Genomic DNA, 27114 nt, shown 5'->3' on the forward strand with positions numbered 1-27114 from the left:
AATCCCAAAATTAGCAACTACATTCACACTCCACTTTGCTTTCTCCTACTCAGCACTGGTCTCCTGTCATGTAAGACCAGCAAGTAAGTAGAGTTCTTAACCTGGACCGAGCATTGAGATATGCCAACCACTTGTATTACAGCAAGTACAAGACTAGTTAATAGTGCCACCAGCTTAAATCAGGCAGAAGTTCAGGAATGTGGAAAATTAGTCTGTGAGTATATCTTATATATAATTGAAGTAAACCTTACAAGCATGCACAATCAAATGTAAAGGGACTAAGAATTTAGAGCTGCCATGGATATTCTGCAGTAGACCTATGGTGCAAGGAAAACTAACCACTTGGATAAGTCCTACACGATAATGACGTGGTATATCTCCCATCATACCAAAGTCAAAGTATGCAAGGGATCCATCTCTTGTGGCAACAAGATTGCCAGGATGTGGATCAGCATGAAAGAAGCCCTCTTCAAGCAATTGCCTGAATGAGCAATAAAGTCCCTAATAAACCAAATGAAAGAAAAGTTAGAGTATGTTATGGTTGGTCAGATTTTATGTTCTAACATCTAAAACCATGCCAAGTGATTGATCTCAACAAAAAACCAGTACTATAAGCATCGGGTTGATCCATGCATGTGCTGTGCCTTTTTTCTTTTTCTTTTTTGTCATTGTCAATTCTGAGTAAAAGTTCTGGTGCTTGATCATGATGGATATGAGTTTCAAGAACACTGGTGAAATGACAACAAAGGTTGGGAAACAAGCACCAGAGCAATTTTCATATTTCAGTTCCAAACGGACCATATCCAAACCAATACAAAAAATACCAGTCCATGATTCAGAACCAAACCAGGGACACAGCTCCAAGTTTTGAGGCTGAAGCATTCAAACGATGGAGATATCACAGGAGCGGTTACATAATGGCCATACCTGTGGTGTAAACATTACGGGTTACGGGGCGAAACGGCCATAATGGCTGTTACAGAATATATGGCCCGTTACAGGCCCGTAACAGGGCCCGAAGCAGATGTTTTTTTTTTTCAAAAGAAAAAAAGAGAAGGCCCGTATCATAATGGTAACATTGGTGGCCATTATGGCCACCATTACCGTTATGGAATACATTGATCATAGGTCATTCTACTGATCATCAAAGTTATAAGAACAAAGCTACATATCATGGTTTCACTGAGGAGCAATATATACAGAAACCTGATCAATCAATTGCTTTCGGTTCAAAGATGCTTCCATCATGCGATCCACGTCAGTGAGTTTGATACCATCTATCCATTCCATTGTAAGCACAGCCTTACGGGTGAAGTTCCAATATATTTTTGGCACCTTGATACAATTTTTCCTTGAATTTCCAATGCCATCCACAGCTGATTTTCTTTTATTATTGTTCTGATCACTGCCTGTCAATCAAAAGCTGATTTTGATCAACGTGTTTCAAATGCACCAGTAACAATATTGTTTAAGAGTTATGACAATAGCCAGCATCAAATCTCAATGTCTTGCAGTAGCTTCTTTACAGAAGTTACTTTAGGACAAAAAAAATTTTCAATCTGCCAGAGCAGTAGTAAACTTGTAGTTCTTCATTTTCTCTGACGAAAGAATGCCAATAACATTTGAGTCCATGGCAAATAAAGGTAAAAAACAAAAACAAAATTAAGTTTTGCAAATGTGAATATGAAAAGTAGAGTGGAGGCATTACTTGGATAGAAAGCATAAAGTGAAGCAAACCGCTCTGCATTCTGTGCCTCTGAGATGTAATCAATTTCTTCAAACATGTGCCTGACCTGCACAGTTACATAAAGCCTGGAGAAATGGATAAGCTTGTCCTCCAGCTATCATCTTAGAACCAAGTAGAAAATACATATCAGTGAAGAAGAAAAAAATTAACAGCAAATTGCATTTGGAACAATCAATAAACTATGTAACCTGGGCATCGACAGATCTCAATGTCGCATTACAATTCCTAGCAACTAGATTTGTCAACACATCCATATAAATGCATTGAAATGTCAAACATTATTGAATAGCATAGAGTAATTATTTATATGTAAAATATGCCAAAAAATAAAATACTCCAATAAAACCTAAAATTACATGTGAAAGATTCCAAAAAATAAAATATGATAATAAAACCTAATATTTAACATTATACATTGAATTGTGCCAAGGTTGTAGCTGTCTTCATGCTTGTCTGCATTGATGGATGTTGACAGAGCAGGAAGCTAATAAGTGTTGTCCTTGCTTCAAATATTCAATAATTACAAGAGATAAATGGCGCTGAATTTTACATGACATACAGATCTCATTCTTTTATTGATTAGTTAACTTGGAGATTAAGTATAGCCAAGGAATGTTCATTAATTCCTCCAGTCAGCTAGAAGATTCAAAGATCCAATGCATATGAGCAAGGACCAGCATGGTTTAAACCAAGTATGCATATGAAGATATGGAGTCTTTGTGAATTATTTTGGGACCAGTCAGCGAATCCTACACAATGCCTCTTATCAATGGACTTTATGATGATGTGTTATCATCTCAAGTCTTTTTTTCCTTTTCTTTTCTTTCCTTCTGTTTTGCTGATGATCTAAAATCTGTATTAGATCATACTCAAAATGTTCCAACTGACAGCATAAAAAAATTGCAAAATGCATAAGATTTTGAGACAGAGCACTATATATTACAAGGCAAGTATCCACATAAGAAAACCCTAACATATTAAAGGCAAAAAAAAAAGGGAGAGAAATGGTAGCGCACCATCTCATTCACTGCTACCAATAGATCCTTCCGAGCCTTGGCAAATCGCTTCAATTGGCCTCCAATCATATTAAACAATAGGGCGTCAAGAGTCAATGAGAGTGACATACCAGGTCTCTGCACTTTAACAGCGACAAGTTCCCCAGAATGCAGGTGAGCTGCATGACTTGAAACAACAAAAGAAAGCATTTAGACCTGGATAAATTAACACAAACATTAACGAATATGTATTTATGTATGCATAAGTTTGTATGTGCAAGAATCCACTTCAAGAGCCGCCATGAAGTACACACAAGTACAAAACCATATTACAAGGAGAACAACACATGCCCTCATATCTACAATGATAGATTCTCTAACCTTTATACACCTGCCCCAGGGATGCTGCTGCAATAGGTTTCTGGCTGATATCAGCAAAAATTTGTGAAACCGGAGCACCCAACTGAGACTCAATTGACCTCATTGCAACATGATTTGGGAAAGGTGGGATTTGATCCTACCAATGAATTCAAAATATACAATTAATAAATGAAAAGGAAAGAATTAAGGGCCCTCTCAGAATTGAGAAGATTGGGAATAAATTTGCAGCTCTTAAACACACCAAAAGAACTAAGAAATTAGGATAGTCGCAACATGTAATGGCTCATATTAGATTAGTAGTAGGGGTTGGATGTGTGAGCCAATCAAATCATTTTTCACGACAATCATGACCACATAATGTATGGAAAATCTTCATGATTCATGACTCGCATTAATTTCACAGAGAAAAATAAACTTCCAGAATAGAATCAGGTCTAATGTGAAACTATTTAACACATGCACAAAAGCAGAAACCATTGTAATTGTGCATGATTTTTCAGTAATGTTTGTTACAATGCAGGGTCACAGAAATTTTAGTTATCTCAAAAATGAAAATCTTGGAGGTGGAAAAAGGAAAGGCAGTCGTCGAAGAAGACAGTAACTTCTCCCGCAGAGAAGATGAAGGGGATTGGGTGAAAGTCCAGAGTCGAAGGAATGTCAAGGCCTCCGCTCCTTTCGGAAGATCCAAATATTTCTCCTATCCAACCTTGTTCGTTAAGGGCTACCCTCTTGGGTGGTATCCTCTGAATCTTGAAAAGATTTTCGGTCGTGCCGTTGCAGTTATGGAGGTGATAACGCCAAGAGATAAACAAAGTGGGGAGTATCGTGGATTTGCCCTCATTCGTATGGGTAGTGAGGTCGAAATTGCTAGAGCAGTAAGCATGATTCACAGAATGAGTTTTGGAGGCAAGAAGATCCTAGTGCAACGTGCGAGATACGGCCCCGAATCGCTTCCTGGTTCGCAGGTTCCTCCCAGGCAGGCTTCATCCAAACCTACTGTCCCACCTCCAAATCCCGTCTATCGCCCTAAACCTCAGCCTTCAACTATATCGTTCCCTCAACCATTTAAGGATGCCCTTCTCCTCGGTGTTCCGATTCCCTCTCCCAATGCAGTGCATGACAATCCCAAGGTCGCTTCGACGGAGATGGTCTTCACCTCCTCACCTGCTGATGATTTTGAATCGGTATCTGATCCTTTTATCTCGGTTGATCAGGATAGTTTCCTTCAAAACAGTGCTAATGTAGCCAAATCTATTGTCCTCACTACTAAAGAGGGAGTCACCATCACGGTGGTAAGAGATTGGATCTTCGATACGTTCGGGATCAAGCACGGCTTGCTTGAGTTCAAACCGTTGGGCCTCAATTCTCTCTGGATTAGGGCGGGGGCGTCTTTTCTCTCTAGTTCTGTGGAGACCTCTCCATCTTCCTCTTCTCCAGTGATCAAAGTTCTGCCATGGGAAGAATACTCCATCTTCGGAAAAGAAAACATATGGGTTCTAATAAGGGATATTCCGATGGAATGTTGGTACGACGAGTTTATAATAGCAGCGGCTTCATCCCTGGGGTTTCTCCTTGAATTGGACTCTAAGACAAAACTTGGAATAGAAGTTGGGATGATCAGAGCAAGGATCAAGAGGAAGAAAGGTTTTCCTCTGCCAGAGGCAGTAAAGGTAAGAGTCGATAAACGAACTATCTTTCTTCCTGTTAAAATGGAGATTCCTGGTGTTTCCCATCCTCGTTGGGGAGAAGTGTGGAGCTTGAGAGAATCGGGGTGCTCGACAATGGTGGAGTGGTCAACATTCAACGATGATGTACTCTCTCGGAGCTCCTGCGGATTACTGGATGTTTGTCAAGCGGGAAAACAAGACTCTCTCCATCAATGTCTCCTTCTGAATGAGACGTGTCCGCTCCTCCGGAAATCCGCCTCCTCTGCCAGATGAGTCACTTCGCTTCGCCGCCACGTTATCTCGTGCTAAAGAGGACGTTACACGTGTCCTCAATCCTGCTTCTAAATCTCGCCTTCTCAGCAATCCTGTTCTGCTAAACGCTCCGGAGACGACACGTAAATCTTGTCAGCACGCTTGCATTAATGAAGGAGGCATGCCTCCCGATTCAACTCATCTCATCTCTGACGCTGCTTCAGCTCCCATCCCAGCCGTCCACATGTCTGATCAGCCTTCGCAGCCCGTTGCCGATCCCTTATCTCCGCACGGGTCTTTCGGTCCGGGTCCGGGTTCGACCCGTTTCCATTTTTCGCCGGACAATTGGGGTCCGATTAAAATATCTACCCCATCTAAAGGTCCCCTTCTAGTCCTTCCCTCTTTATCGGGTCCTTCTGGGTGTTCTCCTCCAATCAGGTGGGGAGACGCTTCGTCTGGGGGAGCCGACTCTGATAGTATGATCTCCGATTGTCAGACCTCCAGCTCCCCGCCTCAATCCCCTGTGTAGCTATCCGACTGGACCGAAATGGGCCCCCTCACTCTGTTTCACGAGAACCAGCCCAATGAAGTGCTAGACGCCGAACCGCTGCAGGCCTATTCCAACTGCCACCCTCATCAGCAAGACCTCACTATATCACCTCCAGTCATGCAACTAGAAGACAGCTCAGGGAATAGCTCGGAAGGTAACAGTAGAAAGGCTATATTCGACGAAATTCAGAATAAGAAATGGATTCATGATGCGATCGGACACGTTGAAAGATCCCTCGGATTATCTTTCGGGAACAGACCAGAAGATTTCACTAGCTTGTTCCAGTTTATTGAAGATCATGGCAGACCCCTTCCTGCTTCTCGAACTCCTTCCAAACCTAGCTTGCGGTCCTCCAATAGAGAACTCCTTCGTCTTCATTTGAGTCCAGATCCAGCATCGTCGGCGGCGGGTCGTCGTGGTCGTAAGGGAGTCCGGGGCAGCATAGTTCCCCAATGATTATAATCTCCTGGAATGTTAGGGGCTTGGGGTCTAAACAAAAGAGGGGTCTGATCAGGGAATTCATCAGGAAAAAGAATCCGGACATTGTTTGTCTTCAGGAAACAAAAGTTCCCCGCTTCTCAAACAAGCTCATGTCGTCGATTTGGAGAGATGGTGATGTTAACCGAGTTTCTTTGGATGCGGTGGGATCTTCGGGAGGCATTTTGGTTGCTTGGAAATCCTCCAATTGGGCTCTGCAATCCTCTGCGATAGGACAGTTCTCCGTCTCCGTCATTCTTCAAGCTAAGTTCTCTAATTTCTGCTGTAATATTATAAATGTTTACGGTCCTAATGACGATTCTATCAGGTCCTCTTTTTGGAATGATCTCACTTCGGCTAGACAGTCTTTCTCAGGGCCTACTTGCTTCGTAGGAGACTTCATTGTCACGTGATTCTCTGAGGACCACTCTCGTCTCAGGAGAACCTCTCCAGCCATGATTCAATTCTCCGATTGGATCCACTCTCAAGAACTGATCAACCTTCCTCTATCAGGCGCCTCATTCACGTGGTCCAATTGTTGCCGATCTCCTATCCAATCAAGACTGGACAGGTTCCTTCTCTCACCTGAGTGGTTGGAGTCCTATCCTTCAGTCTATCAGGTCGCCCTCCCCAGAACAACATCTGATCACTGTCCGATCATGCTAGCCACAGACAATGCTAATTGGGGCCCTAAACCTTTTAAATTTAATTCGGCTTGGCTCTCTGTTGAAGGTTTTAAGGAAAAAGTGGTGGAATGGTGGCACTCTTTTCAGGTGGAAGGATTCGCGGGTCACCGTCTATTATGTAAGCTCAGATTGCTTAAAGACAAGATCAAGGATTGGAAGGTCAATGATCCCAACAAAAGAGAGAAGGAGACTGATTCTCTCCTGGCTGAACTACAGCAGATCGATGTCTCTTTTGATGGCGAGGAAATCCCGTCCGAATTCTTATCAATGCAGATTCATATTATTCAGAATTTATTAGCCCGAGCTTTGGAAGACGAACTTAATTGGAAGGTTAAATCCCGTGTGAAGTGGCTCAAAGAAGGAGACAGAAATACCAAATATTTTCACAACATTGCCAATTTAAGAGCTCGTGCTAAAATCATTCGTTCCATCATTGTGGAAGATAGACAGATTGAAGACAAACATGAGATAAGGCAATGTGCGATCAATCATTTTCGATCTATCCTTACCTCTGAAGGATGGATCAGACCCCGGCTTGATGGTATCGCTTTCTCTGCTATTCAAAGATCTAAAGCGGATTTGCTTGAGGCTCCTTTCTCTGTCGAAGAAGCAAAAGCAGCTGTTTTTGCTATGTCAGGAGATAAAGCCCTTGGTCTAGATGGTTACACTGTTTTTTTATCAGGTTTTCTGGGACATTCTTCAATCGGACATCATGGCTTTTCTGAACGAGTTCCATGAAAGGGGTACGATCTCTAAAGGTTTAGGTGCTTCCTTCATCACTCTGATCCCCAAAGTCTCCAGTCCCTCTTCCCTATCAGATTATAGGCCTATCAGTTTAATCGACAGTCCTTACAAAATTCTAGCCAGGATTCTGTCCACAAGACTTGCTGCTGTTATGGGGAACCTCATTTCAATCCACCAAAACGCATTCATTAAAGGAAGACAAATCATTGATGGGGCGCTAATCGCCAACGAATGCTTGCATTCTTCTCACAGATCCGGCATAAAAACATTATTTTATAAGCTAGACATAGAAAAGGCATATGATCACGCTGATTGGGATTTTCTGCATTGCATGTTCCTCAGAATGGGCTTTGGTGATAGATGGCGACAATGGATCAGATCGTGTGTTCAGTCTGCTCATTTCTCTATTCTATTAAATGAATCTCCTCATGGTTTCTTTCCCAGTTCGAGAGGTTTACGCCAAGGCGACCCTCTTTCCCCTCTGCTGTTTCTTCTCATTGTTGAGGCTTTGTCGCAAATGCTGCTTAGAGGGGAGGCTGCGGGTCTATACAGAGGCTCTATTGTTGCTGACAATGTAAATCTTATTTCACATATCCAATTTGCCAATGATACCCTAATTATGATCGATGCGGCTGATTCTTCTGTCAACCATCTTCATACGACACTAAGGTGCTTTGAGGTTGTCTCAGGTCAGAATATTAACATGGCTAAATCCAAAATTTATGGTGTGCATGTTTCTGATGAGGAGCTCTCCGACTTTGCTAATATTCTCGGTTGCACGCCGGCTTCATTTCCTACGTCCTTTGTTGGCCTCCCCCTCTCTATTAGTCCCCCCCCCCCAACCCACGGTGATGTGGGAAAAGATTGTTACTAAAACTCAAAAGAAATTAGCTATATGGCAATGTCGTTATCTGTCAATTGGGGGTAGAATCACTCTAATTAAGGCTGCGCTATCCAACCTTCCTCTTTATTTCATGTCTCTATACAAATGTCCAAGTCCTGTGCTGAAGTGTATAGATATGCTCAGAAGAAACTTTCTTTGGTGCGGCAAGGAAAATCACAACAAATTTCATCTAATGGATTGGAAGGAAGTTTGCTCTCACTTCAGGAATGGGGGAGCCAATATAAAAAATCTTAAGATCATGAATTCGGCTCTTCTGGGTAAGTGGCACTGGCGTTTGGGTAATGAAAACGAAGCTTTATGGAACATTATCGTGAAAGGAAAATACGGGACCAGTCCTGGAGGTTGGTGGACTATTGATTCTTCCTTTTACAGAGCCTCTTTTGTTTGGAAATGCATCTTGCGCCACAAATCTGTTGTGCTTTCTAACATATCTTTTGTTCAGGGCAATGGCATGAGAATTCGATTTTGGGAAGATCAGTGGACGGGAGAGTAGACTCTCAGAAATAGATTCCCGGCCATCTATAAATTGCGGCTAACAAAAACAGCACCATTGCCAGCAACTATTCCTATTCGGGATCCATTGGGGTTTGGAAAATCAATTGTCTTAGAAAGCTGTGTGATCGGGAGGTCCTCGAGTATGCCCATCTGCTTCAATGTCTTTCTTCCGTCTCCTTAGATTTATCCTCCCTTGACAAGCTATCCTGGAATCGCCATAGGTCCGGTATGTTTTCGGTGAAATCATTATATGCTGCAATGGCTCCCATCTCCTCCACGGCATCTTCAGTCATCCCTTTTGTCTGGAAATATGCTGCTCCTCCTAAGTTCTTATGTTTTGCTTGGCTCATTGCCATGAATCGGATCCTCACGATTGATAACCTCAGAAAAAGGGGGATGCAGCTTGTCAACATTTGTAGCTGCTGCATGCGGGAAGAAGAGACTGTTGACCATCTTCTAGTTCAGTGCCCTTTTATTAACCTCATCTTGTGGGACTTTTCGCCTAGATTCAATTTTATTGGATGCATTCCTAACTCTACTGCTTCCTTACTCGCAGTTTGGCATGGTCATAAAATTGGTAAAGTCAAAACCAGAATTTGGAGAATGGCATTCATTGCAATCTGGTGGGCAGTTTGGACAGAAAGGAACGACAGAGTTTTCAATGACTCTAAGGCCACGGCCAAATCAGTTGGTTCCTTCGCCAAAAAGTTGATCTTTGAGTGGGTTTTGAATGTTATGGGTCTAAAAGATTATAATCTTCTTTTCTTAGGTTCCTAGTTTTTTCTGGCTGCTATCTCAGCAGTTCTCTTTGTATCCTTCTTCTCTTTTAATATAATTTCTTCGTTACTTTAAATTTAAAAAAAAAAAGAAAAAAGAAACCATTAAAACAACAAAACATCAACAAACAGTCTACTGAATCCAAGCTTCTAAAAGGCAACAAGAAAAAAGCCAATTCTAGGTACCCAATAGTGCAATTTTGCTTGTATAACCATGTTCCTGAGCAGAACTTGGAATCAGGACAAAGATAAAAGCATACCTGTAACTTAGCAAGCTCTTGGCAATAAACGTTAGGTAATATATCTGGTCGAGTGCTCAAGGCTTGCCCAAGCTGTAAACCAAGAGAAAAGAAAGCTGAACAGTCAAGAACAAACTAATGATTAACACTGCAAGCATTACATCAATAAACCACAAAAACCTGGGAATAATTAGAGAATGGAGTAGAGAACAATCTAGGAATCCACAAGGCCACAGGATACCATGAATCTCAAGGTTTGTACACTGTACATAACCCAATCAAGCAAAGAGGCCTGACTCCTATAACCACAGTTTACAGTGCCTTCAAAGAAATTGTTCCCTGAATGTATTGCATTGCTCGCAATCGATTGATGATTACCCAAAAATATACATTTGCATTTCAATGTGGAATATTTTCATATTAAAGCACCACCTTTTTCTCCATTACCTTGGCTCTATTATTCAAAAAGAATGGAGACATCGATAAGGATCTTTACAATGGAATTACAGCTGGATGGATCATATAGAGATGTGCCTCCAGAGTGCTATATGATCACTGCTTGCCTTTGTAAGTTTAAGGAATTTTTTTCAAGACAATTATTCAGGAGGCTATGCTTTGTGGGGTAGTGTGCTGGATGGTTAGCAAGCAACATGAGTTGAGGATGACTGCTGCAGAGATGAGAACCTTGAGATGGGTCAGTGGGAAGATAAAGAAGAAAAGAATGACATCAGTAGCCAAAGAAGCATGAGAGTATACTCAATAAGAGTTAAAATGAAGAGCATAGTAAGACGGTTCAAAGAATGGAGTCAGCTCCAATAAAAGGGGAACCTTGATTAGGGTTGAAGAGCCTGAAAAGAGGATGAAAAGAAGTCCTAAAAAGACAGACACTGAGGTGGTAGAAGGGATATGAAGGTTGTTCACTTGCCAAGGATAGGGGTCAGACAGGAATGATTGGCTAAATAAGATTTTGTAAAACTGACGCCAATTGTTTGGGCAAGGCTATGATGATGATGATAAAGTGAAGTACTTGTATCAAATTAAAAGCTACAAATCTAAAACAAAAAGACCCAGCAAAGGGAGCAGTACCCACCAAAGTCACAATTCAGGCATGCACCGCCATCTGTTAACAATATTATGGTTCACAACAAAGTTTGCTATTTCCTACAACTAAATTTTATAGTGGATTCAGGGATCCTAAAGGAATATTGGATGCAACTTAGCATATGTGAAACATTACACAATTAACTTCTCAACTAGCGGTTTAATGGTAAAGTTGTAAAGAGAGAGTTACCTTGGTATAAAAAGGCCCCAAGCGGATTAGAGTCTCCCGAAACTGGGACAAACCAAAACAAAACAGTCAACAAAATGAATTTCAGGAAAAGGGCTCATCTATCTTTGTGAGTGCAGTTCATATATCTACCTATCCATGTGTAGTTCAGATATCTATCCATCCATGTGTAGTTCATATGACCCTCACTCCCTTCCCCTCCCTCTGTGTGTGTATGTAGCCCTACCATAGTCAATCCCAAGAGTCCGGGCAAAGGAGGAAGGTTCACGCCAGTTGGGCAGGTGATAGAAAAACTTCTGCCAGCCTACCATGTAAATGCCAACCCCCAATTGATGGGAGAAAGGCGAAGATGATTTTGATGATTATATGTGTGCTTGTGCACATGCAGATGCGTGTGTGTGCATTGGCATGTATGGATCTTCATCGAATAAAGAGAAGTGCAGTGAGGTCATAGAAGGAAACAATAGACACCATCGCTGACATGAATTAAGGAGAAATACCTTAATAGCACGTTTACGTATGTCATGAACAAAAAAGTGCCATATGGTCAGCTTAGCTACATGGAATGAGATAATTGCAGCTCTGTACAACGCCAAGAATGGACCAAAATGATAGAAAGCTGAAACACTTTTCGAGCTATAAGTTCCAAGGGCATGCCCAAATTCACTTTCCAGTGATTCTTTCCTCAATTTTGCATACTCTGCTGATGGCCTATCTCCATGGACGCTAGAGAAGCCAGTAGAGAAACTGTTCAAGTAACACAACACTAATTAAAAAAAAAAAAACATGTGGTGATTCTAGAGCAGCTATTTCGAACAATTTCCCATATCTAAGCTATCATAGACACATCAACATAGTGCAATATCTTAGAAAAGGGCAGTGCACATACGAATGCTGATGAAATAGATATGATGGGAAACAATCAACTCTTCTCCAGCTTCTAAATTCAATAATTGCTTGACCTCTAAATAGATGCTTCCACGATAGGTTTCCAAAGATATTACCATCATGTAAAGCTGCAAGATAACAGAAATGAGAAGTATTTAAAAAACATAATATTAGGATGGGTGTTACAAGCCTATAATAAATTCTGCCATGATGAAAAATTGTCTCCCACACAACCATGATTGATCAGACTCTTTTACACAACTATTCTATGAGAGGCTTACCATCTCCAATGGTCTGTTTCAGCAATGTAAGAAAGAGCTTTATTTGAAACCTCACATAGAGAAAAATAGAAGGAAACAATGCGAGGGGGAAGTTACATGCAGAGGAAAGAGAGGGAAAAATAGAAAGAAACAATGAGAGGAAGAAGTTACATGAAGAGGAAAAAAAGTCTTTGAGTACATACAATAATAATCACTTCCCCTTTTAACTGTCAATGCTTCTTTTTAAGGACATCTTTCAACTAGTCCTTTTCCCTGTTTTCTGAGCTTCTCTCTCATGACCTTTACTGAGGATTTATTGTGATTAGTATGTTAGATTTATTTGTCCAGTTCTTTTTTTCATTCAGATACTATCTTTCCACTATTACGATCATGATGATGCTTCTAAACTTGCATAATAGTTATTACTTTTTTCTTTTAATGATGCTTGTTTAGATTGCAACTGAGGATTTCAGGTTGGTTAGAAGTTGGCATCTCTTGAGTTTATAATGTTCTTGTGTTAGGAGAGAATGGAGAGGAAAGTTAGTTCTTGAAGGGAGGTTGTGCACCTTAAGTTGCATTACATATGGAACCAGCCCCCGCTTAGGTGGCCATGGAAACTAAAGTTCTATTTTGATAGTTTATTAAGGGAGCCACTTTGCACACCACCTTGATTGATTTGCTTGCACGTGTTTCCCTTTTGGAGTACACTTTAAAACTATTTCAATTCCCAGAATGTTGTACTGTTTCAATTCCCAGTATAGAAATGGGTGTGTTGGCATCAAAATTTTGCTTAGTCCAAACTGCGCAAACCATAACTGGCCAGCACAGGACAATCCATGCTCATTCCCAGCCTAGCACAGGACCAGCTGATGTGTTGACCAAGGTCAGTGTGGAACCCTTTTAAACACTCTCCACGCCAGCGGTCAAGGCCAGTGTGGGTCTGATTGTCCACTCCCCGCTCACTGTCCAAGGGCAACACAAGATGATAACAGGCAGTTTCCAAGGAACCAAAATCCACTCCACTCACTATCTATGGCCAGCGCGGGACCAAGTATGCCGTACCGCGCTAATTATCTACAGGCTGTGGCGCCTTTCTCTTCAACAGAAGTCCATTCTGCGCTAACAACCAAGGCCAACAGGACAATATTTTGCACTTAGGCACGCCAATGGAAAGTACTTCGAGTCGTCCAATGGTAGTGTGACACGCGTCTATAACCGCCTAACAAACTTCTAGGCAGGAAATAGCCATGTAACCACTTCATGGCAGGAAATAACTGTCTCCCATCACTATGAACACTCCATTAGGTTTTCATCCTATAACTCATGCCATTTGGTTCCTAGGATTGCTTAGGAGCTCTCAAAATCCTTTGCAAGACACTTCTCTTCCTTCTCCTCGCACCAATGCTCGGGATAAGGTGAGAACGAGAGTTTAAGGACTCAAAAACTTTTGAAATGTTTCTTCGCACCTTTAGACATCCAGAAGTGGCTCTGCGCCAACTGTCTAAGTACTAGCAATCTGGGCCTGCACTGACTGACTGAGATACATTAGCAGTGGTCTAGCACTGACTGTTTAGGGTTGGGTGGCGATCCCATACTGACTATCCAGAGCCCCAAACAATGGCCCTGCATTGACTTTTGAACTATTGAATTAAACCCCCAGATGATCTCAGGCAAACTGTGAAGGCAATCCGTGCTAACCTCTGGTTTCTCTATCAGATGGCACAGTGTTGGCCTTTTAGATGTCTAAAAGCAAATCATACATGCTGCTGGAACTTTCGAACTTCCTGGAGCTATACAGTGAATGAACACTAAGGCTATTGGAGTCCTTGAAGCACCAGAATGCTTGCCTAATCGATGATCTGGACATTGAAGATAAAGAACCGGAGGTTAGAATTTTATGCATCATTTGTATTACTCTACTTTGTACCATACCATGTAATAGACTAGTTTTCTCTGATTTTTACTTTTAAATCAAGGGTTTTTTTTTTTTTTCCTTATAAGATATGTAATTAAAGGCCTCTGCCATACCATAGCTTGGAACATACTTTCTTTCCAGATTAATAAAAGCCACTCAATGGGCATGTTTGGGTGCATATCCTTGCAATAGAGTTAATGATCAAATTCATATCAAGCATTATCGAGCAATAAACATTTGTGATGAACAGCGTGTAAGCAAATCAATTAGGGCAGGTGTAAATATCAACTCCCAATAGTAGATTGCATCCACATCCTCATCAAGACGATATAAAATCTGCTTCTCTTAGACATGGATAGACATTTTCCCAATCTCCCAGACTTAAAACATCAACTTCAATATCCCTCGTACTTAAATTTCCTATTTTTAATTTGCCATTTTAATTATAGGGAACTATGCATCGACTACACCAGGAATCTCAATGAACCCAACTATTGCAATTGCTCAGGATGCCCTCTTTTAGCTTTTAGGGTCTATTTCTTAGTTCAAGATCCCTTTTATTAACAAGACAGGGATTCCCTACAATGATGTTGTACAACAATTAAAAGGGATGCAGTGCAGCTTGGTAGCACGTTTGTTTTGGGTACAAAGTGTCACGGGTTCAAAACTTATCATGCCTACCTATTATTTCTTGTATCCATCTATCTTATCCAGCATCCAATTTGTACTCCCAAGTTCATTGAGGCAACATGCTTTCTTCTTTCCAAGAGTATCAAGGATTTATAGGTTCCCAAAAGTCAGAGAGAGCAAGAATAGGAACAAGACTAAAAGAATCGACCTCCATCCAGCAATTTAGCATTTCTCCCTCAAAATGGGATGCCTCAAATCACAAGGAGATCATGGCTGTACAAATCTTTTGCTGGTACCAAAAAAAGAAAAAAGAAAACAGAAAACAGAAAACCGTGTGCTTGTTTCTAGCTTCTTCCTCTGCTTCCCAAAAGTCAACAACGAGCAAGGATAGGCACAAGACTAAAAGAATCCACTTCCAGCCGACAATTTATCATTTCTCTATCAGAATGGGCTGACTTAAATGATGAGAAAATCAGGGCTATTCTATTCGTGTGCTTGTTTCTAGATTCTTCCTCCGGACACTTGATTATTTAAGAACACGATAGAAGGGAAATGACTTGCACCTTGGAAAAACAGCTTTTATTGTCAATCAGCTAAAAGAGAGGGTGAAGTCATTTTCAATTTCCTTTAATCTCTACGGGAGATAATACCATTGCAGATGTATTGGCTAAAGTGTAAACGGGCAAGATTTGTGCGTGGTTTCATCATATCTAAATAGAGATATAAAAGTTATTCTCTCTTAAATAAATAGAATGGAAACAAAGGTATAGAATTTATAGGCTTCTCGGATCTATATGGGATCGGGAAGATTCCAGAAATCTTTCCAAGTTTATCTAGAGAGATAAAAAAACTAGAGATCTCCTCGAGTCTATCTAAAAGGTCTGTATGCATAACAACAATACCTTGATGGTACATAGAAATTGCACTATTATTTCTTAATTACTCCCAATCAAGATGTGACAGTGAGTGAAGGCAGAACACCCAATTTGCTACATATCCTGTGATGATGATCCCAAGGAAGCAGGTACAACTATAGTTCAACTGCTTAGAATATGAAGCAAACATGGTATGAATCTTCCCTGAGGCAAATTTCTCAAAGACAAGATGATAACCAAGCCGATGAGACCGTCTTATAAAATTAATGAGAATTCAATAGCTGAATCTAGAGAATAGATGAAGTAAAAACACTACATAAGGTTATTGAAATAGAGAGAAATAAACAACTTGCCAATATTGAAATCTCCGAACTAGTAACTAATAAGTAAATACAAACTTCAAATAACTCGGGGAAAGTTTTGTGTCATCTAACTCCTAGAAGAACCCTTGTTATAAAACCTAATGACATATCCTAGAATCCCCATTAAATATTTAACCACGATTTTCCATCTCTTATCTATCCAAAATAGGATACTCTTTATCCACTAGGAACTAGCCAATTTGTAATGGCCTAAAAATAGCATGTGTGGATCAAGAGAATCAGCCCTCAAAATCATCAGGTCAATAACTGGAAATTAAAAAAAAAAAAAAATAGCAACTGTAGTTCCAGAAATTTGGCCCAAAAATTGCAACAAACTCTTCAAAAATTCAACACATGGTGTGCCCCATCTTAAGCTTTGATAACATGCAAAGAACCTTATATATTTATTTATTTTTTAGTATAGAAATTATTCTCTATTAAACAGCGTGAAAAAAAAAAAAAGAAGATGGTGAGATTAAACTTATTATCATGAGGTTGAACTCACGATTCATGCTATGGAACTTCGGGAGAGAGTGATTGAGCAAAGATAAAGACATGAGACGAGTGTATCAGAAAACCAATTTGGATATATGCCAAGAAGGTCAACCGTTAGGGTTTCCAACTTAGACAACTGATGGAGAAATATGGGGAGAAGAGGAAGGATCTCCACATGGTCTTTGTTGACTTATAGAAAACAAATATGTCTCTACTAGAGAGATAATATCGTGGGTATTGGAAAACAAGAGTCTCGAGAGGATATATTAATATGAGATAATGTATAAGGACACAATAAAAAATATCATGACCATAAGTGGATCGACAAGTGAGTTTCCAATTACAGTAGGCTTACATCAAGGGTCGGCATTGAGCTCCTATCTTCTTGCATTGGTTATGGACAAGTTAACAAGACATTTACAGAAAGAGGTCCCGTAGTTTATGTTGTTTGTAGATGAGATAGTTTTGATCAAGGCTTTGAGTGGCAGATTCAATAGAACCCATGACAACCTTTTTTCAGAAAAAATAAAATAAAATTCAATTGGATTTTTTAATTGGGAGGATCCTAAATATGGTCTCTCTCTTCTTCTTTCTTTCTTTTGTGTGTCTTGTGCTGTGTGTTTGGTACATGTATCTGATTATGTAACAGGCCTTTATTTGGTAAGAATGTTGTATGTTAGGCAGTGTTAACTTGACTTGCTGAAAATCAACCAAATTGACCTAATCAAACTAAAAAAATAAAAAATAAAAAAATAAGAGCACGATTTGGCACATTAAGGCCCATTAAATACAGCAAAATAAAGATGATAATACAAAAAAGTGATGATTTACCCCTCCTTCCGATATTTACCAAATTGATCCACTCTACTCCGATGTCCATCGAAACCCACTAGAATATTGTGTTTTGATCCTCAAAATATACCTAGATCTTGTTTAGAATTAGTTTTAAATCTCCCTTAATAATTAAAATAAAGAAAGAAATGGAAAACGAGAGAATTGAAAATAATAATAAAAATTCAAATAGGAGTACAATGGCTGTATCAACCCATAACAGTGCTAATATGGCCCATTTTCACCCCCATATCATGTAATGGGGGTTGACCAATATGGTTACGTAGTGGCCAATACGGCCGTGACATAACCATTTTTCAAAACTATGGTTTTGATTGATGATACCAGGGAGGGGTTAAACATAAAGCTAGGGCTACAAAGCAATACTATAAAATCTAAAGGTATTTAAAATCAGTCGGACCACAACAAAATATATGGTATGCAATTTTAGTAACAATAAGTGTGGAAATGAGGAATTAAGATTGATGACCAAGAAGTGCCCAAACTTAGCCTTTCTGATATATTGGGTTGAACATTCATGAGAGTGGAGACATTGTAGATGAGCTGGTAGAGATAGCGTAGTATGCGTGAGTGATCCAGGGTTCAATCCCTGGTAGTGTTACCTTTCATAAATAAATAACCATGAGAGAGGAGAGATTGAGAAAGAAGTTTCTCATAGAATTAGAGCTAGGAAGATGGAATGGAGATGTGCATTTGGAGTTTTATATGGTTGCTGCATATCAATCAAACCGATGGGAGAGATTTCGTAGGGTAACTATAAGATCAGCCATGCGTTACAGGACAATGCTAGGCAATCAAGGAAGAACAAGTTCATAGGATGGGCGTAGTTGAAGTGATGATTTTGGGAAGAACATGTTCTTAGTATGGGCATAGCTGAAATGATAATGTTGAGATAGTTGTGTGGCAAGACACGGAAGGATAAATTATAAATGAATGCCTTCAAGGGAAGGTAATGAGATGAGGGGAAGTAGACTTCGATAGTTTGGCCATGTGCAACAGACACCCAGAACTGCACCCGTTAGGAATGATGGGTTCAAGTAGAAGGCTCTAAGGGCCTGTTTGGATGCCTGTAAGTTCTTTTAAGTTGTAAGTGACTTACCTGTAAGTCACTTACAAGTGAAAGTTACTCATAGGTAACCTGTTTGGATGTAAGTTGTAAGTCACTTACAGGTAAGTTAGTTTTTCTGTTTGGATAACCTGTAAGTTACTTACAGGTAGAAAGTTGTATATTCACATCAAGCAGAACTTAGATTAGGGAATTGTTATAAAATGTTATAATCATATAAAAAAAATATAGGATCAAATATGTTATTTTCTTAAGCCCATCAAGATGAATATTTGAGATAATTATTAAGCTAAAACAATCATCAAGTGAGTTATAAAAGTGGGGCCACGAATTCAAAATATCCATAATATGGAGTAATAACTCAATTTAAACATTGAGAATAAACTTCCTCAGTGAAAAACTCGGCAACACAAATAAGGTGGGCCTAAAATCTCCAATGGAGAAACGGTTGGGCAGAGTGGATATATAACACATCATCAAGGTGGGCCCACGGCAGGGGTAACACCCACTACCGTGTTACCAGTAATGCAATCAGATTGTGTACCCAGTTGCTGGTGTACTTTTATTACACTAAATAAATTTAGTTGGGCCCACTATAAATGTATACCCAAAGCTCAAGTGGACTATATCACAAGAAACAGTAGAAGTACTGATTTGGACGGTTGAAACCTCTCTAGCGCCCATAGCGATCTTTATTTGTCATCCAACTTGTTCATGAGATCACGAACACCCGAATGAGGGGGAAAAAAATCAGCTCAATCCATAACTTCTGTGGGCCCCCAGAAATTTTCAACGGTGTACACTCAATTCACACTATTTCCTGTGGTGTGGTCCACTCGATCTTTGGATATAGCTAATTTTCAAGTTCAGGACTTAAAAAATTAAGTATTAAAATGGATGACCGGTGTCGATCAAATACATACATCATGGTGGATCCCACATATTTTAAGCATCACTCAGCACTCAATCCCTTCCCGCCGATTACTCAGCTGCGGACAGGTTGGCAAGAGTTCTCTTGAGAACTTTTTGAGAACTCATCACGCATGACTTAAGTCCAAAATCTGAACGGTCCACGTGATGCTGAACCCCATGAAACTCCTATGACCCAACTGTTACTTTGATCTAAAACATTGGTGGGCCATAACAAAAGAAAACATTTTCCTACTTTGATTTGTATCTCTCTTTTCTATGGCCCACCAGAGTTTTAAATCACGGAGAAAATTAGTCCCTGACGGTTTCATGGGATGCTGTATCACATGGACCGTTCGGATTAGAGGTCCATGACACGTGTGAAAAAATGCACACATGCGCAGGTGCGTATAAGTGAGCATGCCTTATCGTGTAACGTCAAGCCACTACCGTTTTCAAAGATTAAAAAAGGGTTGATGAAACCCTACCGTTTTCAAAGAGAAAAAAAGGGTTGATGAAACCCTAACGTTCTAGGGGGAGAAGAGACGGAAGGCGGTAATTGCAGGAAAAGATTGCAGAGACGGAGAGAGATTGCAGAGAGGAAGGGAAGGAGGGGGAGAGAGATTGCAGAGAGGGAGTGAACGAGGGGAAGAGAGATTGCAGAGAGGAAGGGAAGGAGGGGGAGAGAGATTGCAGAGAGGGAGTGAAGGAGGGGAAGAGAGTGCTTGGGATGGAGAGACAAAACCTTCAAATCCCCTTTGGTGCGTTTCTCCCTCTTCTCCTCTTTTTAAAAATCGGACCGTTGAGCCTGTAAGTGACTTACAGGGAAGTGACTTCCCACCCCCATCCCCCTGCAGTTTTTTGGTAGATTTGCCTGTAAGTGACTTACAAGTTGTAAGTTACTTACAGGTGATTTTTCTCCCCCAAACACTACCTGTAAGTGACTTCCCTGTAAGTAACTTCCCACTTACCCAACTTACAGGCATCCAAACAGGCCCTAAAAGGGCAAGGGGAAGCCCAAAAGGACATGGGTTCAGGTAGTAAGAAAAGATTTAATGACGTATTGTTTGATTGAGGAAATGGTTGACAGAGTAGTATGGCGGAACAGGACTTTTTCAGCTGACCCAAATTATTCGGGACTTGGGTTAAGGCTTAGATGACGACTGTGGCAGCATCATCCCGGATACCATACACTTACTGAGGTGCACGGCACCCTCCATGTGATTAGACCCACTCAATTGTTGCGAATTTCTGACAGTCGCCCATCCGCAGTATGCCCTAGCAGATGAACCGTCTGGGACATCACACCATAGCTGATCAAATTCAATTTCAAGTCCGTTACAAAGTCCAGATTTGAGAAAAATCCAGGACGGTTTCTAACCACTTCCAACTGTTATTTATCGGAACATACATGCAATATAAAACACAGAATTCAAATGAGATAAAGAAAGAAATAAGAAGGTTTACATCTACCCGCCGAGTACACCGCACGCCCCCAAACAGCTGCGACACGCCGCCTGTTGAGGCATCCCCCTAAATTCATCATGGGCCAGTCCTGCTCTAAGAAAGGACGATTTATTCAATCCATTTCATACTGCTCGACCTGGAAATCGCATTCCGTACTAGGTAAAGGGATTCGCCGTTCTGCCGAGCAGGTGTTCGACGAAATGCGTGTGTGAGACACAGCAAGATGGGATCCCTACGCGTATGACGGCAGACGTTTCGCTCGCAGGATGGAGAGGGAGAGACGAGAAGAGCGCGAATGAAGGTGGCGAGAGTGAGTAACAAATGACCTGCCACGTAGCGCGAACTTGCCTTTGCGTGGACCCGAAGTAGCTCTGCAGCTTGGAGGGAGTCATATGATACTCTGGCAGAGTATGACACTTCATAAACAGGCACTGAGAAAAATTTACACGTGGCAGATATTAAATCAAAATCAAACCGACCAAATTTTTGTATGTCACTGTCAGCATGTTACATCCAAAAACCAGATTTTCTGAACGATACTATCCTCTCATCCGTGGGCACTCGTTTGTTGAAGTAGCACCATCGTAGATTTTTCATTCTCAACCGTCCAATAAATGTCTACCAATCTGACAGTTAGATAATCAAATTAACAGTAATTTTTTTAGTTAGAGGTGAATCTAAATAAAGAATTACAATTTGGAGAGTTTAATCTAACTTGCTTTTATGCGACTTATGCAATTTCTAAGTAATTTATAAGTACGAGTATCATCCATCATAGTCCGCCAAAGTATCAAAGCTCTACTCCCATTTGAAAGCCTACACGCGGGCAAGGAGTCGAGGTGGACCACACGATTGGGCGATCCAATTTCTGCGTCCTTGGGACCCATCAATCAACATTGAAAAATCATGGTCATGGGATAGTTCATTTCTTCGAGGAAATTCGGGTGGACCAACCCACCCAACATGATCAGGCCAACCATATGGACGGTTTGGATCCCTGAAGTATGGCACGTAATTGATGGCCTGGATCGAGTCACCCTTCTATTACAATCGATTTGGGTCGTCCCTTCTTTGGATAGATCAGATGTTTATGATCTTTCATTCGAAGTGGCAGGGTGACATACGAATCACGACCGTCCACAAGGTTGGCCCTGATCGAGCCCAGCTCAGAAACCATGGCTATAGAAAACTCCCGTCCATAAATATTTTGGTACGTCAGCCATAATTATATGATAGATGGACCATCGTCGTCCACATAAACGGACTGTATTGCGTAATGTAACACACAGCACGGTCGTAGGTACGAAAAGATTTGTGGGCCCCACCATGATGTATTTTTTTAATCCACACCGCCCATCATTTTTCCTGATTATTTTAGGGCATGAGAAAAAAAAATGAGGCAGATTTAAATCTTATTTGGACCACGCTATGGGAAACAGTGGTGATGGAACGCCTACCATCAAACTTCTACTGTGTGGTATCTTTATCGTATGTCGAATTGCTAACTATCGGCCTACATGACTTATGGATGGTCGTGATTTTATGAGCTACCTGACTTACGGATGGCCGTGATTTTATGATTTTATGGGCTTATCTAACTTATGGATGGTCATGATTTTATAATTATCCGATCAAAACAATGCAGCGTACCCGACGGAGGGAGCGGATTAGGTGAGACCCCGGATCCACCTACGTGGGTGGGACCCTTGGCTGTGAGGCTCACAGTGAAATCCATACCGTCCAACCGTTTCAAAAGCTCATTTTAGGGCATGATCCAAAAAATGAAGCAGATCAAAATCTTACGTGGACCATACCGGTGATTGAATCCCTACCATTAAAAAAATCATAGGTGGCACCGGAATGTTTATTTGCCATCTAACCTGTTGATATTTGCCATCTAACCTGTTGATAAGGTCACGAAGATCTGGATGAAGTGACCACACAAATATCAGCTTGATCCAAAACTTTTGTGGCCTACGGGAAGCTTTTAATGGTTAATTACCACTGTTTCCTTATTATGTTGCACCTGATATTTGGATCTGCTTCATTTTTTGATAATGCCCTAAAATGATCTTTCAATATGGATGGACGGTGTGGATGTAGTCACATACATCATAGTGGGCCCACAGTCAGGGGTCCCACCCACCTCAGCGGATCCGGGGTTTAACATGATCCGCTCCCCCCGATGGACGAGATAGATCTCATGAAAGTTCCACATATGTGGCTCTCGGTTCGCAGGGCATCTAGCGCAAACTCATTTTTAAGGGAAACGGATTGGCTACTACCCCTGCCTCTGTGGGTCCTACTATGAGGTATGTGTTTCATCCATGCTGTCCATCTATTTTTCCAGATCACTTTATAGTATGAGACCAAAAATGAGATATATCCCAATCTTAAGTGGACCACATTACAGGAAACAGTGTTGAATGAGTGTGGACCATTAAAAACCTTTTCGGGGCCATAAAAGTTTTGGATCAAACTGCTCTTTGTTTTTTCCCTTCATCTGGAGATTTATGATCTAATTAACAGATTGGATGTCAAATAAACAGTACAGTGGGCCTTAGGGGATTTAAATGATGGATATCCAATCACTATTGTTTTCGTGTGGTGTGGTCCACCTAAGATTTATATCCCTATCATTTTTGGATGGAAACCTAAAACGATCCGAAAAATGGATGAAGGGAATGGATGAAACACATACATCATGGTGGGGCCCACAGAGCACCGACCATCAGCCATGGGGCTGGTGGCTGGGGAGTAGCCAATCCGTTTCCATTTTTAAGTGCCTGCGTATCAGCCATCACTCCCTGCCGGTGTATTAAAGTTTTTTCTCTTCCCAAAATTCTCTATTCGATGCGGTTTTGGTGCTTGAACTTTGAAATCAGGAATCTCTCTCCCTATCTCGATCTCCATCTCGATCTCCATCTCCTTCTCCAAAACCAGAAGTGCATCGCAAGATGAAAATGGATAGTCCGTGGGTTCTAGATTCCGCTTCTCTTCTGGCCGTCGTTCTCATCGCGGCCCACGTCTTCGCCCTTGTAATCTCTCTCTCTCTCTCTCTCTCTCTCTCTCTCTCTCTCTCTCTCTCGTTTGGAAGATTAGTTCGTTTTGCCTCTGACGCGGCTTAGGATTGGCCGCCCATTAGGGCCCACGTGATGAGTGCTACGATGATCAGAGCCATCCATGTTGTGGACTCCATGATATATGGTACGCCTTACGAAATCTACGCGGATCGGATGAAAATAAAATTTTCAATGGCTCGCATTCGACTTAAAGAATCGATGGTTAGGATTGTCACTGAAGCGTGATTACGGGAGCAGGAGTTTATTTATTGCAGTAACTCGAGTTTGGGCGGTTCATATCATTGGACTGTCTCAGCATGTGGGTCCCAGAGGGTGGTAACAGAGGCAAATCGAATTTTTGATGGAGAGATCCCGGCCATTCAAATGCCCTGGCGAAGGATTCAGGCCATTCTGATCATCAGGTGGGGTCCGCTTGATGGAAAGACGAAGAAATGACCGGACGCGGTTTGGCTAGTGACGCGGTGGTGCTATGTGGACCCACCATGATGTATGTGTTTTATCCACGCCGTCCATCAATTTTGAAAGATAATTCTAGGGCTTGATCACAAAAATGAGGTAGATCTAAATCTCAGGTGGACCACACCATGGGAAAACAGTAGTGATTGAATGTCCACCATTAAAAACCTCTTAGGGCCCACTGTAATGATTATTTGACATCTAACCTGTTGATTAGGTCATACAGTCTTGGATGAAGGGAAAAAATATATATCAGCTTCATCCAAAACTTTCGTGGCCCCCGATAAGTTTTTAATGGTGGGCGTTCAATCAATACTGTGCGGTCCATTTGAGATTTGGAAATGATCTTGAATAATGGATGGACGGAAGGGATGAAACACATACATCATGGTGGGCCCATAGAGCACCGACCACTAGCCATTAGCAACTGGCAGGGTCAGTAGCCAATCCGTTTCCGAAATGACCAGCCGTCCATATTCAACGACGCGTGGGGCCCTGCTGATCACTGACTTGCCTGTTTTTGCCAGGACGTTCACAGCGCGCCACGCCTGATGAATGGCCAGGATCGTGTAACGGGCAACGGCCAAACACGTGTGGACTTAGCCATTAGTCAGCTTCTTAAAATTATGCGGACACGGATTGGGGATTCCTGTAACCCCAAGCACTGTGGAGCCCACCGTGATATTCATGTAATATCCGCTCCGTCCGTCCGTTTCATCATCTAAGTTAGGGTGTGAGCCATAACACGGGGGAAGATTCAAAACTAAGTGGGCCACAGCATAGGAAACAGCGTGGACAGAAACGCATACTGTGAAGTTTATAAGCCATCCAACGCGCTCATAAGTTAAAAAAACAAATATCAGACCGATCCAAAACTTCTGACACCTAAAAGGTTTCAACAGTTATGTTCCATTCCCCTCCACTTCTTATAGTGTGGCCCACTTGCGTTTTTTTTATCTCCATCTGTTTTGTGCCAGGGCTGAAAGTCGGGTGCGTTTGGTTGGGTTAGGACGGGTCGGTGCTCAACCCTAAGCCTGACCCAAGGTTCCTATACCTCAACCCTAATTTAATCTAACCCAACCTCGGGTTGAAAATTATTAACCCAAGTTGGCTTGGCAAGGTTAGTCAGGTAAACATATGCTAATATTTTCATTACGACATTAGTCTATTATATTTTTAATACATTTTTATTTTTTATATTTATAATTTTATTAATTATATATTTAGTTATTTATGGTAAATAAGTTCATTTTTTTAACAAACAACCTAAAATATAGGACAAATATTCTTTTCAAAGTAGTATTGTTTCTCTAACAAACTATTTGGGAGAGAGAAATCGGATGTATCTTGTTAGCTTGATCATTACTCAATTATAATTTCTCATGCCTTCAATATAGATGATCAACACTCAATTATATAATTTATAAGGAACTTCTATATTGATTAGGATGAGTTTGGTCTGACAACTTGGTACTTCAACCTAAGTCCAATCCAAGTTTTATTGAGTTGGTATTTGCATGGCCAAGCCTGAGGCCAAACCTGGTATATTCTAACCAAGCCCAATCCATTGTGAGGTCAGAGATGGGTCTGTGGGGCTGAACCCGCCCAACTTTCAACCCTAGTTTATGCCCATGGGATGGCAGAACGGATGAAAGGGTTAGATATACAATAACTACACATCCGGCCCCCCCGTTCTTGGGTTTGCAGAGATTTAGATTCGGCCCGCACTAGGTCGGTACTAATTAGTAGGACACACCATAGATGTATGTGTTTTATCCATGCCTTTCCCATGTGATTTTTGAGCATGAGACCAAAATCGAGGCAGATCCAAATCTCGGGTAGACTACACCTAGCTTAGATGGCAAATAAACATTACAATGGGCCATTGGAAGTTTAATGGTGAGCGTTCAATCTATAATGTTTCCTATAGTGTGATCCACCTGAGACTTAGATATGCCTTATTTTTGGGCTCATAACCTGAAATGAGCTGTTAAAATGGATGGACGGAGCGGATAAAACACATACATCACGGTGGGGCCCATAGCACCGACCGGTACCGAGAAACAATCATTCCCTCTCTCCGGCGGATCTTTGACATCTTTCTGTAATTGGTCATCAGATTTACGGGATTTACAGGTTAGCCATCCAGAGGGTATCGGACGAGCAGCGCCTAAAGAAAACGCATTAGAAAACCGTGAGTTTTTCTCCTATCCTTCGAATTCTCTCTCTCTCTCTCTCATACTAATCTTTCCACGACATGTATTTCATATTCCCTTTGATTGAGGAAAAAGATGGAGGAGAAAAGCGAGAGATGGGCGAATCTGAAACGGATCCAAACACGAGCTTTCCGAATCCCCATTTACAGAAAGCAAAGGTTTGAGTAGTTTTCCAGTTTCAGAGATTTGGATTTCTAGCGTTTGGCTTTTGAGTGAACATCGTCTGTAATTATACTATTTCCATTGTTTCTTTCTGTCGTTTGGATCGGTATTCAGTAATAGCATATAACGCCTGTTTTAACCAAGCTTTGCGGGGCCCACCATGTTATATGTATAACATCCAATCCGTTCATTAAGTGAGAACTGTTATGATCACCGTAGATCCAGGATATCAACCCAATTGGGCCATTGGGAACAACGGAAAATTGCTTCTGAAATA

General features: G+C 41.2%; 1 protein-coding gene and 1 long non-coding RNA gene across 5 annotated transcripts in view; one reads left to right on the forward strand and one right to left on the reverse strand.

The window, feature by feature from the left end:
• The window catches only part of LOC131217240 (uncharacterized), a 30410-nt gene extending 9122 nt beyond the window's left edge, over positions 1–21288 (reverse strand). The window contains exons 1-10 of one of the 4 annotated variants that reach the window (XM_058212098.1): positions 20921–21288; positions 12091–12217; positions 11702–11948; positions 11205–11246; positions 9935–10006; positions 3124–3259; positions 2764–2921; positions 1709–1793; positions 1207–1409; positions 340–501 (exon numbers count right to left, since the gene is read on the reverse strand). In XM_058212098.1, coding sequence (XP_058068081.1) covers positions 340–501; positions 1207–1409; positions 1709–1793; positions 2764–2921; positions 3124–3259; positions 9935–10006; positions 11205–11246; positions 11702–11948; positions 12091–12217; positions 20921–20999 — 1311 coding nt within the window. In that variant the 5' untranslated portion in view covers positions 21000–21288. The remainder of the gene's footprint in view (positions 1–339; positions 502–1206; positions 1410–1708; positions 1794–2763; positions 2922–3123; positions 3260–9934; positions 10007–11204; positions 11247–11701; positions 11949–12090; positions 12218–20920) is intronic. The other 3 variants (XM_058212095.1, XM_058212094.1, XM_058212097.1) reach the window with 3 other exon arrangements.
• Positions 21289–23716: 2428 nt separating this feature from the next.
• Positions 23717–26980, forward strand: LOC131257583 (uncharacterized). The gene is made up of 3 exons (XR_009177509.1): positions 23717–23958; positions 26579–26653; positions 26751–26980. It is a non-coding gene; the product is annotated as an uncharacterized LOC131257583 (long non-coding RNA).
• The last annotated feature ends 134 nt before the right edge of the window (positions 26981–27114 follow it).

This window comes from Magnolia sinica, chromosome 10, assembly GCF_029962835.1.
Source record: "Magnolia sinica isolate HGM2019 chromosome 10, MsV1, whole genome shotgun sequence".
In the NCBI taxonomy this organism is placed as follows: Eukaryota; Viridiplantae; Streptophyta; class Magnoliopsida; order Magnoliales; family Magnoliaceae; genus Magnolia; species Magnolia sinica.